The following is a 19,058-nucleotide window of genomic DNA, read 5'->3' as shown; positions in this document are numbered from 1 at the left end:
TCATCCGGGTGGAAACAATAGCGATGATACACACTGTTCAGTTCCAGAAACAGGCGCACTTGGGGGCTTGTTCTCATGTTCTATCATCAGGATGTAGGGACAGTTTGAGCCAATATGATAAAAAGTTATTTATATTAAAGTTAACAACTGCAGCTTTAAGTTACATTGATTACAGTATTTCCTGTACAATGTTCCATGAACCCACGCATTTTTTTTTTTTTTATAAATGGAAGAACACAATGTTGTGCAACAGCTTTGTGAGATTTTATTAAGCACTACAGGTTGTGAATAGTGATAGTTGAGGGGATCTATATGATCGAGACTTAGGGCTACTGTTGGGGGAAAAAAAAGATCTGAGATTTCAATAATTCAGTCATAATATTACAAGAAAACAGTTGAAATGTTTTGAGAATAAAGTCGTAACAGAATAGGTTGCTTCAAGTCATATATTATTCTTATAGTTGATAGGATTAATGTGTTTTAGCATTTCCTGACCTGATTTCCATATAGCCTACTACACTACCTACACTTATTTTGACTTGTAAAACACTTGTGTTTGGACTTAATTGTCATGTCTCCTCTACGTAACGGATAACGTTCAGCGAGCCGGTCATTCTTGTGAAAGAAACCCCGACTGTCTTTCATCGCCCTGAAGGGGTTTCTTACGGAACAATGACCGGCTCGCTGTACATTATCCCGCTTATTACACGGCTACTTACTTAAGAAATCAATAATTTGACACATAAACAATCCGCCAGAGTCCGACATCAGAGCTGTGCCCATAGCAACGGTCTGTTATACATAGCAACGGTCTGCTATAAAGAAATAACAGACCGTAGAAAGCTGTGTTTGACCAATCAGAATCAAGTATTCAAAATAGCAGCGCAATAATCACTTATAGGCACCTTTGCTCTGTTTGGGACTGTCTCCCTACTTCAGGATGCTTCCCATTGAAAAGCTTAAGGAAGCTGGCTGCACGCTGCACTTCATCGGAGGTGGTGAAGTTAACATTTGTGTGGACAATAAGTCTCAGTTTTGGTTTTCCACCTCCAGTGAAAAGCAGCGCACAACCGCTTCCCTAAACATTGTCTCATCCAGAGAGAGTCCCAGGGTTAGGGATACTACTACTAATAATAATATACTGGGATACTACCATATCAGCAGCGACAGGACGGGTAGATTCTGGCTGCCTTTCACATCTTTTCATAAAGTCCGCTGAGCTCTGGTCTCAGCTGTCTGGAGAAAACTCCAGCTGCTTCTTCACAAACACATCTGGTTATTGACTCATAACATCATGTAACTGCTTTCATTTTCTCTGAATGCTTATTGGTGAAACATCACTCACTTGACACATAAGAGACAGACTGCTCTCATCTGTTTGCTACGACTCGTTTCATGTAAAATTATGACTTCTTTCTTGTAATATTACAACGTTTTGTCTTGACTTTATTCTAATTAAATTATGACTTTATTCTTGTAATATTATGTCTCAAAATATTACGACTTTATTCTCGAAATCTCAGAGTTTTTCTCCCTCGATGTGTTGCCTAATACTCGGTTGTAGATCTACGGCAGCAGGAAAAAAGGATTTGTGCAGGCTCCAAAGCTTCACTCCTCATCAAACCCTTTTTGCTACAGCCGGGGGAGAAGTTGGAAAGACAGAAAAAGAGAAACAGCTGTTACTGTAAGTCTTCAGATTAGTATTGCTTAAATGCTACAAAGCAATGTAATCATTAACAGACTAAATCTCTGCAAGTAGCAGAGCAACATGTTAAAAAGCAGCCATCAGAGGGCAGCATGTGTCAGGGTCAGATGTTGTGCACCTGCTACAGAGTGCATGCTTCAAACCTTGGGGCCAACATCACGGCTCTTGGCGCGCAGCTTGTTGACCTGAGACTCGGCGATGTCGGCTCTCTCTTCAGCCTCGTCCAGCTCGTGCTGCATCTTGCGGGACTTGCCAAGATGAACATTGGCCTGCTCCTCCTGTTTTAGGATATATATAAAAGAAATAGAGTTACACATTGATAGGAGAAGAAGCCAAATGAAGACCTCACTTCACACACTTCCACACTCACAGACTCCTCGGCAGATCTCTTGTAGGCTTTAACTTTCAGCTGCAGCTTATCTACCAGATCCTGGAGTCGGGCAATATTCTTGTGGTCCTCCTCAGTCTGTGGAAATATAACGCACAAGTTTACAAAGTTCATTTTCTTTAAAAGAACCACACATGCAGTAGGCTTGTCGCGGTAGTCGGTGCTACCAGTGTTACACGGTGGTCGGGCACACACAGAGAGAGAGAGTTGGCAGACTGAGAGATGGCGGAGGATTTGGTGGCGAAGCGAAAAGCAAATGCGCCTATTTGGCAATATTTCAGTTTAAACTCAATGCTACAAGGGAACCGTAATGTTAATGAGGTAGTCGCTGTGAGCAGGACATCGTGGCCACAGCTGGTGTGCGTGGCGCCAGGTAGACCCCTACGGCCTCGCAGCAAAAGCTCCACCGTAGAGGCCAGACACACAGCCACCCGACGTTAAAGATCAAAGTAAGCGCGCTACACATATTGACCGTAATATTTTCTTGTAAAATGTCCGATGTAATCGGTAATACCGGAAAATGTCCTCACCGTCACATCCCTAACATGCAGATGAATGAAGCTGGCCACATGCTACAAACCTGATAGGTAAGTTCCTTGATACGGCGCTCGTATTTACGGATGCCCTTCACAGTTTCGCCGCTTTTCTTCTGCTCCATTTCCACCTCACTTTCCAGCTCTCTCACCTGGTCAGAGACAACACTTTTTAGATGACTCTCCTAATAACTTCACTATTGAAAAAAACACAAATCACAAATGTGACAGAAATACTCACCCTGGCCTCGAGCTTCTGCACCTGCTTCTTGCCTCCCTTCAAGGCGATCTGTTCAGCTTCATCCAGACGGTGCTGCAGGTCTTTGATGGTTTGCTCCATGTTCTTCTTCATACGCTCCAGGTGAGCGCTGGTGTCCTGCTCTTTCTTCAGCTCCTCTGCCATCATGGCAGCATCAGTAATGGCCTTCTTGGCCTTTTCCTCAGTGTTTCTGCACTCCTGCACCGCATCCTCTACTTCTGTCTGAAGCTGGGACGTATCGGCTTCCAGCTTCTTCTTTTGGTTCAGCAGACTGGTGTTCTTTTATTATACAATTAAGGCAATTTCGTTATACAATGTACTATAGAGCAATATCTTTAAAAAAAATAAAAAAAATTCTAAGTCTAGCATCCGCCATACCTGTGAGTGCAGTAGCTGCACCCTTTCAGTAACGTCCAGCAGCTCTTGCTCAGCAAGTTTGCGACCTCTCTCAGTTTGCTCCAGAGCAGCCCTGAGCTCCTCCAGTTCAGCCTGAAGCAGGTTGTTGCGTCTCTCAACGATGGCATTGTTTTCCTTCAGATCCTCGTTGGATCGAAGCAAGTCATCAAGCTGCAGCTGAGCATCCTGGAAGATGTTCAAAGCCTCCAGTTACAAAGATGCCATAGCAATGATGCTGACAAAAATGAAAGGTATATATGTCCCCTTTTTTTTACCTTCAGATGTGCATGAACAGCCTTGAGTTGTTTCTGAGCCTCCGCTGCCTGCCTGTTGGCCTGGCTTAGCTGGATCTCCATCTCATTGAGGTCTCCCTCCATCTTCTTCTTCAAACGGAGAGCCTCATTCCTGCTGCGAGTCTCGGCCTCGAGAGAGCTCTGCAAGGTGTCAATCATCCTCTGCAGGTTTCTCTTGTTCTGCTCCATCTCCTCCTCTTTCTCAGCCATTTTACGGTCCATGTCTGCTTTAATCTGGTTGAACTCAAGCTGGGCTCTGAGAATTTTGCCCTCCTCATGCTCAAGAGAACCCTAAGATAGACATTAGGTTGTCAGACCATATATATTTCCAACTATTCTCCAAATTAGAGCTTTATTTTTAAACTATACATTTATATGAGAAACTGTGGATTTGAGGTCTTAGTCTTACCTCTGCTTCCTCAAGGGCAGACTGAATCTCGCTCTTTTCCTGCTCCAGCTGCTTACGGAGTTTCTCCAACTCATGAACGGTTTTTCCTCCCTCACCAAGTTGCTCAGTGAGGTCAGAAATCTCCTCTGTGTGTGTGAAAGTAGTTGTATTTAGTTTAGCACCTGCAAATGTGTACGTATTGCCGGTTTAGACACATTCAGTGACATATTACCCTGAAGATTCTTGTTCTCTCTCTTCATGGTCTCCAGTTGGTCGAGAGATTCTTCATAGGAGTTCTTCAGTTTGAAGAGCTCAGTGCTCAGAGACCTGGCTTCCTTCTGAGAGCCCTCCAACTCACACTGACACTCCTCATATTTCTGTTTCCACTCGGACAGGACCTAGACATTGAGATATGAGTTGTACAATGTCAAGTTTAAATCACCACATCAAGCTCTCTACAGTTTGGCAGACTATTATCTGTTTAACACTTTGAAATCTTAGTTTTTTGTTGATTAGAAAATACAGATATACTTTGTCAAAGTTTCTTTGCTTCTTGTCCAGAGCAGCAGCAGCAGCATTAGACCTCTCCACATCCACCATGAGATCTTCAATCTCATTCTGCAGCCTGTGTTTGGTCTTCTCCAGAGATGAACATTTAGCATTCACTGCTTCAACAGCCTCTTCAGCGTCCTGCAGACGCTGAGCCAGCTTCTTTCTGAAATACAAAAAACAAGTCTTATCCAATATTCTTTTTTATTTTGGGGGAATTTCATGCCGTTATTTGAGAGAGTATAGTAAGTTAAGGCAGTAGAGATGTGTAACGGCATGCAACGAAGCTTGCCCCGATATAGATTGTTTTGCATTGTCAATGGCCATTTTTAAGGTTGAAATATACTGACATTTTTCTCTCAGTGTTCTTCTCTTGAAGTCTTTATCTGACATCACATTTTAGATTAATGTTCATGTATGTACTGGACTCACTTTGCCTCCTCCAGTTCCTCGGTTCTCTGGATGGCATCAGTTTCGTACTTAGTTCTCCACTGAGCCACCTCGGTGTTGGCTTTGGACATGCCACGCTGCAATTCAGCCTTGGCCTCCTGCTCCTCCTCATACTGCTCCCTGAGCAGGTCACAGTCATGACGAGCAGACTGCACTGCATGGGCTAAAGCATTCTTGGCCTGGATAGATATCGATAATGTGGGTATTTCTCTTGGACATGCAACTATTTTTGTAAAGATAAATTAATCCATTTTGTCATTTTCATACCTTTACTTCCTCTTCTAGTTGTCTTTTTAGATCTTCAAGTTGTTGATTGTATGAGTTTTTTCCTCTGGTAAGCTGAGAAATGAGAGATTCTTTCTCCTCCAGCTGTCTTGAAAACTCATCTTAAGAGGCAAAAAAGTTAGGTTTTAGAATTGCATTGTTCTACATTAAACAAGTTTATTGGTTCAAGTGAAAAGAGTAACACTGACTGTTCTCAGATTGAAGCTTGGCCTTCTGGGTGGTGAAGTCATTAAGGGACCTCTGAGATTCATCACACCTGTTCCTGAATTCATTCATTTGGTCCTCCAAAGTTCTGCAGGTCTTCTCATAGTTGGTCTTCAAAAGGAATATACCATAGTTCACTGGCATTGTTTACTACTTCTCCAACCCGTCTTCCTCCCAAATCGTCAAGTACCGCCGCTTGGGAAGCGCCCCTCGGCATCGGATACCGATGCACAGAGGCACCCTATAGCGACTGAATGTGTAAACACAACTGTACCGTTATTCTACAGTCAGAGCAAGTGACGTAATATTAATAGCGCAACAAACGCAAGACTTTCAACCAGGAGACCGGTGTTTGTGTCCCGTGTGAAACTAAACGTAACGTTGACTTATTTTGTCACGAGTATGCATCGTCAGTCCTGTGAGTCGCTAGTCACGTGTGTCGTTAGTCAGTGAAGTTAACGTCAACCACGACTGTTTCCTAAACCTAACTTAGTGGTTGTGTTGCCTAAACCCAACTTCCTGTGAAGTTTATTTTGAAAGGACACTATGCATGTAACGAGTGTATATTGACACGCCGTCCCTGTCACTTCCAAAAGTAATGCAAGGGGCGTACCCTGTGCATCGGTCTCCGATGCCGAGGGGCACTGACCAAGCGGCGGTAATTGACGAGTTGAGGGCAAGAATGTGTTGACTTTTCAACATTAGACATCTCTAGACATTTTTTCACTACTTTGCATTCCCAATTGCAGCTTCGAGGGACAGAAGATGTTATGTTAAATTTAGTTTGTGCTTTTACTTTGAGCATCTTCATGCACACATACCTTAGACTTGACTAATTGTTCCATACTGGAGACCACATCATCCAGTTCCAGTCTGAGCTCACTCTTCTCCTTCTCCAGTTTCTGCTTGACTCTCTGCAGGTTGTCGATCTGATCTCCCAGATCAGCCACACTGTCAGCTTGTTTCTTTCTGAGTGTGGCAGCGGTGGCTTCATGCTGCAGAGTGGCCTCTTCGAGGTCTCTGCGGAGTTTCTGGAACTCAGCCTCCCTCTTCTTGTTCATCTCAATCTGGGCGGATGTTGATCCACCAGCCTCCTCCAGCCTCTCACTGATCTCCTCCAACTCTCTTGACAAGTCTGCTCTCTGCTTCTCCACCTTGGCTCGGGCAGCTCGCTCTGCCTCCAGCTCTTCCTCCAGCTCCTCTACACGGGCCTGTTGCCAGAACAACATGTTTAATGAAGCAATAGTTTGGGGAAAATGTTAACATTCAATTAAGACCCACTAGTGTACATCTGTACCTGCAGCTCTTTCAGCTTCTTCAGGAGTTGAAGGATCATGGCCTGATCATCTTCAATTTTGCTATTCAGCTGGATGATCTCAAAGTCTTTCCTGCAGCATTTTGTATAATCAGTGTTAGCGAATTAAAACTGCAATATGACCATACTGAATGAAGAATGTCATGATGAATGTGTACTTTTTCAGGCGCTCCTCCAGTTGTTGTTTGTCATTTTCTAAATCCATTACAGTCTCTTGGGTCAACTTTAAGTCTCCCTCCAGCTTTCTCTTTGCTCTCTCAAGGTCCATTCGAACCTTCTTCTCTTGTTCAAGAGATCCTTCAAGCTTAATGCAAATACATTTGATTACAACATTTGTGAAATGTTCAATCAAATTAGTACATACAATATTATCTAAGTAGTAAAATTTTGATTCTTACATCGTCCACTTGCTGCTCCAGCTTAGCCTTGGCCTTGGTCAGAGAGTTGACTTTGTCTTCTTCACTCTGCAGATCATCCAGTGTTTGCTGGTGAGCTTCCTGTAAGGCTTTCTTTTCCTTGGTCAACTTGGCAATGATTTCGTCCTGACCTGCCATCTCTTCAATCAGGTTCTTCACCTGTGAACCAAGGAAAGATGAGTTACTGGATGCCGTATTAAGTTGCTGATCCGAAACAAATGGCTAAGTTCGATGCCATACCTTGTTCTCGATGGTGTGCTTCTCTTTCTCCACTTTAGCCAGAGTTAACTCTAAGTCATCAATGTCTTTCTTCAGCTCAGAGCACTCATCCTCCAGCTTCCTCTTCTTAGCAGTCAGTTCAGCGTTCATCTCCTCCTCATCCTCCAGTCTCTCAGTCAGCTCTTTGGCTTTTCCCTCCAGTTGAATTTTGTTTTTGATCAGCCCCTCGCATCTTTCTTCTGCATCACAGAGATTATCTTGCTCCTGCCAAATATTTGATCACATTAGCACATACCTCAACGACATGTTCAAAGGTAAATGTCAGTACAGTGGCATTCTCACCGATTGAACTTGGAGATGCAGGTTGTTCTTCTCTTGGAGAAGAGTGACCATTTTCTCCTCTAGTTCCTTTCTACGAGCTTCCGATTTTGCGTAAGCCTCCTTCAACTTCAGGAATTCTTCCTTCATGTTGGCCATCTCCTTTTCTGTCTCAGCAGATCTCAACAGAGGTTTGATCTTGAAGAACAGCTTCATCCAGGGCCAATTCTTGACCCCCATGAATGAACGGACATTCCATTGGATCACTAATAGTGCTTCTCTAAAATATTTTTGAATAAAAATGGAATGCTTTAGTTAAATGTACAAATTACAAACCAATAATCTTTGAAGCTTTAACAACGACATCAGCTGGACACAAAAGATACCTGCGCTCTACCATCCTCTGATACTCAATGCGAGACAAAAGACCACGGGATCTGGCTTGAATACCAGTGATGATTTTGGAGAGACGCTCGTCTCTCAGCTCTTCAAGCAGACCCAGCAAACCAGCCTTGAAGAACACCTAACAACACCAATTGGTATTTTACTGTCATCTTCATCTCCTACTGACATGTTTCACTTTTCCCAATAAAAAAACAACTTCAGATGATACCTTGGTGTGTCCAAACCGGTATTGGTTGTGATCAATATCCAGACCCCCAAGAAGTTTCTCAGCTCCCTTCCTGCTGTCAATGAACTGGCCGTCAGGGATGGCAGCGGGATTCAGGATGCGATATCTGGAGAAGAAGAAAGAAAAAATGTCTTACTTACTTACTTAGGCCTTTTGTCCCTCTTGGGGAATAAACCGTCAACAAGGCTTCTCCACCCATCTCTTTCCTGGGCCTTTTTCTCCAGCTGGTTCCAAGGGTAGCCCGTTGTTTTGGTGTCTGTCTCGAGGTCTCGGCGCCAGGTGTTCTTAGGACTTCCTCTTTTCCTTTTACCTTGCGGGTTCCAGGATAGAGCTTGCCTAACACCAGGCAAGCTCTATCCTGGTTTGTTGTAGGCTTACGGAGTGTGTGACCTATCCATTTCCAGCGTCTTTTGGGGATTTGGGGTGTTGGTGGCTATGCCACAGTGTGTGTGATGCGTGAATGTCCAGCATATAGCCTCTCCACCACCAAGACTCTTTACAGTGCCTCCCTGTGGCAACACCTGGTAACTGGGCATCTTGCAACCCAAGGCTAAACTGTAAAGGGATCTCGGAGCAGCAAGGTCGCCAGAGGTACAGTGTGCAGGCCCACCGGCGTGTGGACACTCCCTGGCACTCACCAACCTTGCCCCAGCTATGGGTAACTAGCCAGGAAGATGGAGCTCGTAGCCTAGTAAGGCAGTCCATCTTGGAGAAGGAATAACTCTGATTTCAAACCCAGGTAGACAAGACTCGTAAGCCTGGAAAGGCAGCTGTATAGGAGAAGGATAACTCTGATCTCAAAACCCGGGCAGGCAGGGCTCATTAACCGTGATAGGCCACCTGGCTACGGGAAGGGCAACCCTAAACGAATGTCCCTGGCCCTCCAGGTTGGGGGTTGTACGTTGGGCCAGCAACCCGGCTACATCAAAAAGAAAAAGGCTACAGAAACGTCAAAAACTGTCTGGGAGAATAATATTTAACGTCTGTTTGGAATCATACAGTTAAATTTAATAATACCTCTGTTTGAAATCTCCATAGAGGATTCTGTTGGGGAAGCCCTTTCTGCAGATCCTGATGCCTTCCAGCACACCGTTACAGCGCAGCTGGTGCATCACCAGAGGGTTCTCCATGGCCCCGGGAGTCTTGGTCTCATTGGGGATGATGCAGCGTACAAAGTGAGGGTGAGTAGACCTCAAGTTGGTCATCAGCTTGTTCAGGTTCTCCTTTTAATGTGATGAAGCATATATTTATAAATATGGGCTGTTAAAGTATTCAGCATCATACAAAATACCATATGGTATAAAAAAAGTCTTGCACAATACCCTGTGAAGAGCGGACACAGTCTGAAACGACGATCCCTTCTTCTTCTTCTCTTTTTTGGCTTCACCCTCACCCGTAGCCGTTAAGAAAAATACATTTTAACCATACAGCCAGACAAAAAAAAACATTGTAATTTCCAAACAAGATATTCACGCCATGGTACCTGAATCAGCTCCTGCATAATTTGCAAAGAGGGTAGGTAACACCTTGAGATTCGACTTCTGGTAGAGTGCTACGACGGTCTCATTCAGGGGATCTTTGTTCTTCACCAGCCAGTTGAAGATATTATAATCAACAGTTCCAGCATAATGCATCAGGGCAAAATGGGCCTCTGGTTTTCCTTTGACAATTCTGGGCTTCTGGAAGTTGGCAGATTTCCCCAGATGGTTGTCATAGAGCTTTGCTTTGAAGGTGGAATCAGAAGCTTTGGGGAACATGCACTCCTCTTCGAGGATGGACATGATACCCATGGGCTGAGGAAACAAAAATATAAGTCGTTTTTAAAATACCATGTATTTTTTTTTTCTATTCTTATTCATGTAATAATCCAGTTTCTCACCTTTTCAATCAGGTCAATACAGGCCTGCAAGTCCATTCCAAAATCTATGAAAGTCCATTCAATGCCCTCTTTCTTGTACTCTTCCTGCTCCAGCACAAACATGTGGTGGTTGAAAAACTGTTGCAGTTTTTCATTGGTGAAGTTGATGCACAGCTGCTCAAAGGTGTTGTACTGCAAAGAGAAAAAAAAAATATATAGGATTTTCCATCCATTTTGTTGAAAAAGGGGACAGTTTATTGCACGCTAATAAATTAACTCACATCAAAGATCTCAAACCCAGCGATGTCCAGTACACCAATGAAGTACTGGCGAGGCTGTCTGGTCTCCAGTGACTGGTTGATTCTTATCACCATCCACAGGAACATCTTTTCATAAACAGCCTTGGATAGAGCTCCGACCGCATAGGTCACCTGGGGAACAGGAAGCACATTTAATACAAAGCAGACAAATTTGGGAGTGCAGAAAAAACAATTTTTGGGGGATTTTTTTCATGCAATCTTTCAGCCTCTGCAAAAGTAGTCATATAGAAAACATATTGTTCCTGTATTGGGTATTATGGCAGCGTATTATGGCCATTGTAGATACAAAATAAATAAATTACACAGCTGGGGGAGGGTGGTAATATTCCGAGGAAAAACTCAGAATTTCCTTGATCAAAGTCATAAATTTCAGATATTCTCTGAGAATAAAATGACAAAAAAATCCACTATTTTCTCATTTTTTTCTCATAAATTTGCCACTTTAATCTGAGTTTTTTTCTCGGAATATTACCCCCTCCTTTAACTATTTTGTTTTTTACTTGCAAGGGCCCTAATACGCCATCCTAGGGTATAGAGCGTTTGTAACAAAGTTGACATTTTTTTGCTTCTTACTTGAGCGACATTTTGTCCCTTGGTGACCCACTCGTTTCCTACTCTGACTCTCGGGTGAAGGAGACCTTTGATGAGGTCGGCAGAGTTCAGGCCCATCAGATATGCGACTTTGTCAGCATCTGAAGAAGGAAAGTGAATGCTATGAAACTGCCTACTTAGGCTACTTAGGTCTCTCTCGGTTGGTTCTGAGCCAACCTGACAAACTAAGCTCTCTTACCCTCGGTGCCATCAGCCTCCGCCTGCTCTTCACGCTGCCTCAACTTGAACTTCATGTTGCCGTGATGCATGATGGCACCAATCAGCTTGTAAATAGAGTTCTTTTCCTCTTGAGTGAAGCCCAGCACGTCGAAGGCACTCTGTGGAGGAGCACATGATAACTTCTCAACATTTGTGCTAAAGCTTTAATATCATATTACACAAAGAATCCTGTCTCTGAGTTTTATAATCTAGGGCAGTCAAAGTTAAAGTGATAATAACACGTTAACACAAATTAGTTTTAACACCACTAAGTTCTTTAACTAATTAACCCAAAATGAGATTTTTAGGTTGTAGCGGGCTCAGTTTTAAAGCTAGAGTGAAGATACTGGAATCATATGAAACTAAAAACCCAAAGAATCCATTGGTACCAACATCATACTAGCGTGTTGCCAAGGAGGCTAAATAATGCTACAAACGTATGCTTAATTTTGGTGAGGAAAAACTGGCATGGCCATTTTCAAAGGGGTCCTTTGACCTCTGACCTCAAGATATGTGAATGAAAATGGGTTCTATGGGTACCCACGAGTCTCCCCTTTACAGACATGTCCACTTTATGATAATCAAAGGGTTGTTTTTGGCGTGAATCCTGTGTAACTCATTTAGTCAGTATGATTAGAGCAATCTCAGAACACATCAGCTTCCGACCTGACAGATATGTCTACAGGTCTACACGTGAATGCAACATCTGTTAATAGACATTATGAGTTTAATATAAAGTTGTAAAAAAAAGAGGAATGAGTGAGAGCCTGACATCTGTTGCCATCAGTTCGTCTGAATCATCGATGGAGGCCACTGTGGTTTCCCCCTGAGAGATGAAGGCGTAGTCATAGGGATTGTTTGTGATCAGCAGCATCTCTGGAGGACACAGAGAGACGAGGTCAGACAGATGGACACACAATTGCAACAACAAACCAATGACCGCCATGGTTTTTCTTTTTGTTTTCAGTTTTGTTTTGGCCGTTTTGTTGTGGTGGCTGACCGCCACCGAGACACAAAGGAACCGCAGCCTCGTACTAACCAAGGAGTTCAGGCTTCTTGTTGGACAGAATCTGGTAGAAAACGTGGTAATCTCTCTCAGCCTTGAGCTGGAAGGTCACACGAGACTTCTCCAGAAGGTCTGTGACAAAATAGAGTAAAACTGCCATGTGTAAAATCAACTATATTTACAGTATTAGTGTATGTAGGATAAGGGCGTTTGTTCTTACATGTTTCAATATCAGCCGAGGCTAACTTCCCCCTGGCATCAAAATGAATCCGGATGAATTTACCCTGAAAGAATCAAGTTTGTAGGCTATTTAACTTGATATCTGCTGCTACCACTGATTGTGTTTCCATAGAAACTGAAGACATATTATTCACAATGTAGTCACACCAAGATTAGACACTCACAAATCTGGAGGAGTTGTCATTCCTGATGGTCTTGGCGTTGCCAAAGGCCTCCAAAGCAGGGTTAGCCTGGATGATTTGATCCTCCAGGGTACCCTGTCAAAGAGGAACAGTATCTGTAGTTAATGTTTAAAGCTACACAAAGAGACTTTAGCAGCCTTTGGTGGCAGTTTGTAGAACTACTCAATCTACAAATTATGTAACCCAGGAGCTGTTGAAAGAGGGAGTTCTGAAGTAAGGCAAATATAGTCCATTTCAGTTAAATGGGGTAAGAGTTGGCGGCAGTTACGCCCTTTTTTTGTAACTGTATACCCATGTTATCTGTAGTTTTAGACAGTTTAAGACTCACCAGAGCCCCTCCGACAACTCACACTTTTGTCAGAGCTGATTATTTACAACAGAGTCTCACGGCGGTTCATGAAGTAGTCACGAAATAATTTTTTTTTGTGTACATAGACACAAATTTCCCTTGCATTTTCTTACGAATGTCCAACAACACATGATGTCAATTTCTGCTCTAGTCTTTTCAAAATAAAGCTACTTAGTTAGGTTTAAAAATAGATTGACTTGGTTAGGCTTAGGCAACAAAACTACTGAGTATTAGTAGAAGTTTCGTGCTGACCATCACGAAAAAAAATGTGAAATTCGTGTCTATGTACACAAATCAATACATTAAATTTCGTGCTGTGCGACCGGGCTGTTATTTATTTACCTTGTCTTTGGCATTAAGGTCTTTCTTTATTCCTCCAGCTGCAATACTTGCAAAATACTGGATGACTCGCTTTGTGTTGACAGTCTTTCCTGCACCAGATTCTCCGCTGTAATTGCAAAGTCAATGATCAAAACCTACTGTGGCATAATGTAGAATACATCAGAGCATATAGTGTCATTTATGCTTTTCAAGTATAAGACGATACATACGTGATCAAAATAGACTGGTTTTCACGGTCTACAAAAACAAGTTTGCAGAGAGTTAGTGTTAGTTTCAGCATAATACATGTAACAAAAGTTACCGAAAACATTATTTGTGTTATTAGTTTTTACCTGCCAGCATGTACTGGTAGGCGTTGTCAGAGATGGAGAAGATATGAGGAGGAGCTTCGGCCCTCTTCTTTCCTCTATAGGCAACAACAACCTGTTGGTTGTAGACTGGCAGTGCCTTGTAGGGGTTGACAGTCACACAGAAGAGCCCAGAGTAGGTCTGTGAAACACAGTAAAACAAAACTGTCTTAACATCCACCATTTGCCAGGAAAAAGAGATAACTGGTTGCTCCGTGTATTCTACCGTAAGGCAGAAAGTCTCGGGTCTTCTTGGAAAAATGGGGGGAAAAATAGGGAAAAATAGGGATAGATAGGAAGGCAATCCAGGCGCTCCGAATTACTAAAACAAGTTGCAATGAGGAAGGAAATATATTAACAAGCCTTTATTGTAGTGGCTAAATCGTTAAAAAGCCAACATGTTTCGACCACTGTAGGTCTTCGTCAGGGCTTAAAACAAACAGACAAAGCGGATGTGGCCTCACCTATCAACAACCAATGGGAGGCAATCACATGATCACCAGAGTATTACAAAATATTACAAAATATCACAAAGAAATAACACAGAAACAAGTAATTTATATCCATCACTCACCATTTGCCAATCGTAAATGAAAACTTTGTTGTGTTTTGATATATTGATGATTGTAGACACTATTCTCTCATTCTTGATTTATGTACTTTCAGTCCATTATTTAGTTTTCGTTCACATGAGAAAACTAATGCCAATGGAACAATATCTATTTAACCCTCTGAGACCCACAAAATTACCCGTTTTTGTCTTTTTCTAGGGGGGTACAGGGGGTCTTTAGGGGCAGATGGCAGGTCAACAGTAGATGTCACATAGAAGTGGTGTACATCATCTGAAAACTGGGAACCTGAAGATTAATTTGAGATGCAGCTCAGCACTGTGTGTCAAGTTGTTCTAGTCATAAATCAGAAAAAAACATGAATTCATTATTTAATTATTTAAAATTAATTGAAAAAGTGTATAAGGGTTCAGAACATTATGATAGAAGTATATGATGGTCATTCCCATGCTCTATTATGTCAGCAATTGTTTCCAACCAATTGTTTACCATTCTAAAATTGACAAAAATGAACAATAATCCCCCCAAAATACCACATTAAGACATCGAGACTTTGAGGAACACCATAGAAAAAGCCATTTGGTATCAAACACTTTTGACATCTTGAGATTTCTGCAAGAATTGCACTTTTTGGCGATTGGATGGCGAGCACTTCTGTTCTGTTCTGTTGTCGGTACCCATGGAACCCATTTTCATTCACATATCTTGAGGTCAGAGGTCAAGGGACCCCTTTGAAGCCCTAAAGCTGAACCTAGTAGAGCCTCTTAAAGACAGTAAAGTCAATCCCGCGGGTCTCAGGGGGTTAAGAATAGGTGCAAAATGAACGATGGACACATCTTCTATGAGTGTAAACATAAACTGGTTTATCACATTTAGCAAAAAGGCTGATTCAACACAGTCCAAACTGTGTGCTTTGAGTTGTGCACAGTATAGGTTATTGTCAGATCTTGTTTATTGGATTGTAGGTTACTCACGTAGATCATCCACGCTGCGTAACGCTCTTTGAGGTTAAACAGCACCGCTGGTTCATGGAGGAAGGTCAACATGGCCATGTCCTCGAGCTTGTCAAACTTTGGAGGATTCTGTTGCAGAATCTGGGACTCTTTGACCACCACAGTCTAAAGGACAATGAATACACCATTAATATTTCACCTGGAAATGTTATTTTTATGAGCAAGTAAGCCGAACATTCAGTTTCTGTGTAATATCACTATACAAAGCATGCCACACATTGTTAATGTCAGGTGGCAGCAATGCCTCTTTTCATCACACACACCTTACTGGAGACACAAAACATTTATTTGATGTCAAGTCACTTTGCCTTTTCATTGTGAATTAATTAATTCACACAGATGTTTGGGTGTCAGACATAACTTTTATCTCCACCAATTAACAAACTCTGTCAACAGCCTTCCTTCTACTTCTGGTCTGGTTACACATAGATTATTACAAATGTTTATGTTTATACATGTTGAAATGTTAAGGTTAAGCTTTAGGTTGATAGTCATTTTATCATTGCAACTATAATAAGAGAATCATATGTGTTGTTAATAGAATGTAACCACTGACCTTCCCACGCTGCGTCTCTACAGTGACCTTGTCTCCATCTCGGCTGCTGACAGTCGCCTTCACGAACTCTTCCACTGCATCCGGGACGAAGCATTCCTTCTTTATGTCGAAGGTACGCGTGGAGGCCTCCATACGCTCCTTGTCCGACTTCCTCAGGTACGAGGCGGCCGGGCCAAACACAGACATCTCTGCGTCCCCCATGGCTGCACTAAAGTACGGACGGTAAGTAGAAGATGATAAACTGTTAACTTTGTCTGTATCTGATACTTCACTTTAATATATTCTACTTTAGTAAAATTACATTTTTCATCTTTATTTTCTACATATATAAAAGCAGAATTTACCGGTGGATTCAGCTCAGCTGAGAGGTGAGCTCAGACTTCGGAGTATCTCAGTGAACTGACGTGGGCCGAGAGAAAACAATAAGTTTAAGGATATTGTAAACAGTCTGAATTACAGTAGCTTACTAACATCAGTATTTGTAGAAATAACAGGTCTCTTGTTTTTCTTACCAGTAATTTTGGATCATTATTATAAAAAAGATAGTTGAAATGTTTAAAAGTATATACATACTTCTGGTAAAGCATGCATTCTTGTGTTTAAAAGAAAAAAGTACCTTCCCATCACCTCTATTTTATTAAATGAGATCATATTAAAATCAATTCAGCTTTAGTTTAGACAACAGACAAACAAAATAGAGCATAAATAGAAAATACAAGCAGTGGTGCAGACTTACGGAGGCCAGGTGAAGAGGAAACAGCTGCTAGACTTGTAGAGAAGGCAGGAATCAAATATATAACCCCAGATAACCCTGCCTTACAAGGCCAAGGGCCCCTCCCCTCCCTGACGAGCTAACACACACACACACACACACACACATCTCAACAGGTACACTACTTGCACATACCCCCTTTTACCCTCACACACACACACGCACACACACACACACACACACGCACACACACACACACACACACACACACACACACACATATTGTGGTAATCGCCATCACTTTCATCACTCAGGGCCCTCATGATGTCTGGCTGCCCTCTACGCTCGCGTCCAAATAATGTGATTTTTCGGGAGCAGTGCCAGGAACTTTCTCCGGCATAACTCGTCCCTGACTCACCCAAACATAGCCTCTATCTCTAATTCTGCCACACTTGTTTTTCTGTCATCTCTTCTGCTAAATTGATTTTCCAAGTGAGGACCGGTCGTGGACAGAAACCAGATTCTATTTATTGCCCGTGAGGGGGAGCAAAAAATATATGAATTGATACCTTTAGGTCCAAAATAAAATTACCAATAAATTCAGGTCATTTTAAATTTATTCATTTATCTGCTGCTGCACACTAATATTTGTAATTTTTTGCTGTGAAAAAACATCTCATGCACAGTCTGAAACAGCAGAAACAAGATGGGTCATCTTCACAATTGATTCAAACTATTTTGACTATGTTAACAAAATAAAATAAGGTAACGCTTCATTTTACAGGTCTGCAAATTTCATGGTAATTTGGTGATAATTAGCAAGTAACCTGTTTGAAATTACTGCCAAATTACCCCAATATTTACCTCAACATTTATCGAAAATGACTTTATTATCAACATTATTTAATAATTATATGCTAAAATAGCATATAATGGTTCAAATAGGGCCCTTAGGCTTGAGAAGAGGCTGTGTGCTGCTCTTCATCAGAGGTGGAAAACTAATAGAAGACACTTCTGATCAGGCACAAATCTCACCATTGTGTGACTTATTGTCTACGTAAGGGATAACGTACAGCTAGCGGGTCATTGTTGTGAAAGAACACCTGCGGAGGGGTTTCTCATCACCCTGAAGGGTTTTCTTTCACAACAATGACCCGCTAGCTGTACATTATCCCGCTTATTACACGGCTACTTACTGAAGAAATCAATATTTTGACACAAAAACGGTCCGCCAGAGTCCGAGATCAGAGCTGCGCCCATAGCAACGGTCTGTTATACATAGCAACGGTCTGTTATACAGAAATTACCGACCGCAGAATGCCGTGATTAACCAATCAGAATCGAGTATTCAACACATCCGTGTAATAAATAAATGTAACCTGGTAGCTAATGTCATGATTCAGGGAGTTTTTAACTACATTTCAAATATGTTATTTGCTAATTATCATCTGTTTATCAGCAGACATGGAAATAAAGCACATCAATTAACTTTGTATTCTTTTCCTGGAAATGTATTAAATAAATGATCAGCTATTGGGGAAATAGTGGAATATAATTATTAAGTAATGTTTATAATAGACAACTCAGAATTGCCAATTATCCTAACCTGCATGTCTTTGGACTGTGGGAGGAAACCAGAGTACTTGAAGGAAACCCACATGACACATGGAGAGCATGCAAACTTGGTGCCCTAGGCAGGATTTTAGCTGGTGCTCCTTCTGCATCACAGCCGATTCCACCACCAATCATTGTTTTCATGCACTCAAACAGAAACTGCATAGCTTTATGTCTTTGAGATTAAGCTACGCAGATCACACTTAAACTGTATTTCTCAAAATCTTTTGGGGTGATCCTGCGAGCAACCCAGAAAATAGTGCCTATTTAGTTGGCTACGTACTGTATGTATGTTGTTCTTGGCTTTTGTGTAATATTTCAAAATGATGGTATTTATTTCCCTCATGTGTGGCGCCCCATGGATGGATTGCGCCCCTAGCAGTCGCTTATACCACCTATACCGCCTATACCTAGGGCCGGCTCTGGCCCCACGGCCAGCCAGCAGGTTCGAACCCAAATGAATCCATAAATCTTGCTGTAAGGCTACAGATCTGCTAAATATGCTAACTTACACTGCTATCACTGTACTGCCCGACCTCGTCTCCAGCTTCAACTTCTCCATGCTGTGGACAACACTGACCCAAAAGAACGAGATTGCCAATTGAGCTTCGCTTCTGTCAGTATAGAGAGGCTTTGTGTTGTGGTTTACTGAAACGGCACTGTACATGTAATTCATGTGACGTGTATTCCATGCTGTTATGTTCCACTATAGCCACATGGTGCGTTACCCAAGAGCAGAGGCGTCCTGTCAAGTCTAACTGTGTAGTCTATATTTCGTCTTGAGGTCGGGC

At 42.2% G+C, this 19,058-nt stretch overlaps 1 protein-coding gene across 1 annotated transcript; it reads right to left on the bottom strand.

Moving 5' to 3' along the window:
- Nucleotides 1-242: 242 nt before the first annotated feature.
- On the bottom strand, nucleotides 243-16,721 carry LOC141776539 (myosin-7-like). The gene is made up of 39 exons (XM_074650190.1): nucleotides 16,678-16,721; nucleotides 16,286-16,340; nucleotides 15,942-16,149; nucleotides 15,347-15,490; nucleotides 13,789-13,945; nucleotides 13,666-13,693; nucleotides 13,457-13,562; nucleotides 12,748-12,840; nucleotides 12,564-12,627; nucleotides 12,377-12,475; nucleotides 12,110-12,213; nucleotides 11,318-11,456; nucleotides 11,101-11,219; nucleotides 10,489-10,638; nucleotides 10,229-10,399; nucleotides 9,832-10,142; nucleotides 9,672-9,747; nucleotides 9,367-9,572; nucleotides 8,332-8,455; nucleotides 8,105-8,241; nucleotides 7,743-7,998; nucleotides 7,422-7,664; nucleotides 7,164-7,340; nucleotides 6,924-7,069; nucleotides 6,748-6,838; nucleotides 6,272-6,661; nucleotides 5,435-5,561; nucleotides 5,229-5,347; nucleotides 4,944-5,140; nucleotides 4,494-4,677; nucleotides 4,195-4,360; nucleotides 3,984-4,108; nucleotides 3,557-3,865; nucleotides 3,264-3,467; nucleotides 2,868-3,164; nucleotides 2,674-2,778; nucleotides 2,076-2,171; nucleotides 1,849-1,983; nucleotides 243-1,632 (listed from the first exon to the last, which is right to left on the bottom strand). Exons 3-39 carry the CDS (start codon nucleotides 16,140-16,142, stop codon nucleotides 1,609-1,611), a joined length of 5,820 nt encoding a protein of 1,939 aa, XP_074506291.1. The 5' UTR covers nucleotides 16,143-16,149; nucleotides 16,286-16,340; nucleotides 16,678-16,721; the 3' UTR covers nucleotides 243-1,608.
- Between the last annotated feature and the right edge of the window lie 2,337 nt (nucleotides 16,722-19,058).

This window comes from Sebastes fasciatus, chromosome 11 (genome assembly GCF_043250625.1).
Source record: "Sebastes fasciatus isolate fSebFas1 chromosome 11, fSebFas1.pri, whole genome shotgun sequence".
Taxonomy (NCBI): domain Eukaryota; kingdom Metazoa; phylum Chordata; class Actinopteri; order Perciformes; family Sebastidae; genus Sebastes; species Sebastes fasciatus.
The sequence above is the reverse complement of the archived record's forward strand: the minus strand, read 5'-3'. Positions and strand labels throughout refer to the sequence as shown.

Excerpts from the sequence above, each read along its gene's own strand:
- LOC141776539 (XM_074650190.1), bottom strand. The coding sequence starts at position 16,142 with ATGGGGGACGCAGAGATGTCTGTGTTTGGCCCGGCCGCCTCGTACCTG. Across the intron at positions 7,999-8,104 it reads CAGAGGATGGTAGAGCGCAG|AGAAGCACTATTAGTGATCC; the intron begins GTATCTTTTGTG and ends AAAATATTTTAG. Across the intron at positions 2,172-2,673 it reads TCAAGGAACTTACCTATCAG|ACTGAGGAGGACCACAAGAA; the intron begins GTTTGTAGCATG and ends ATATTTCCACAG.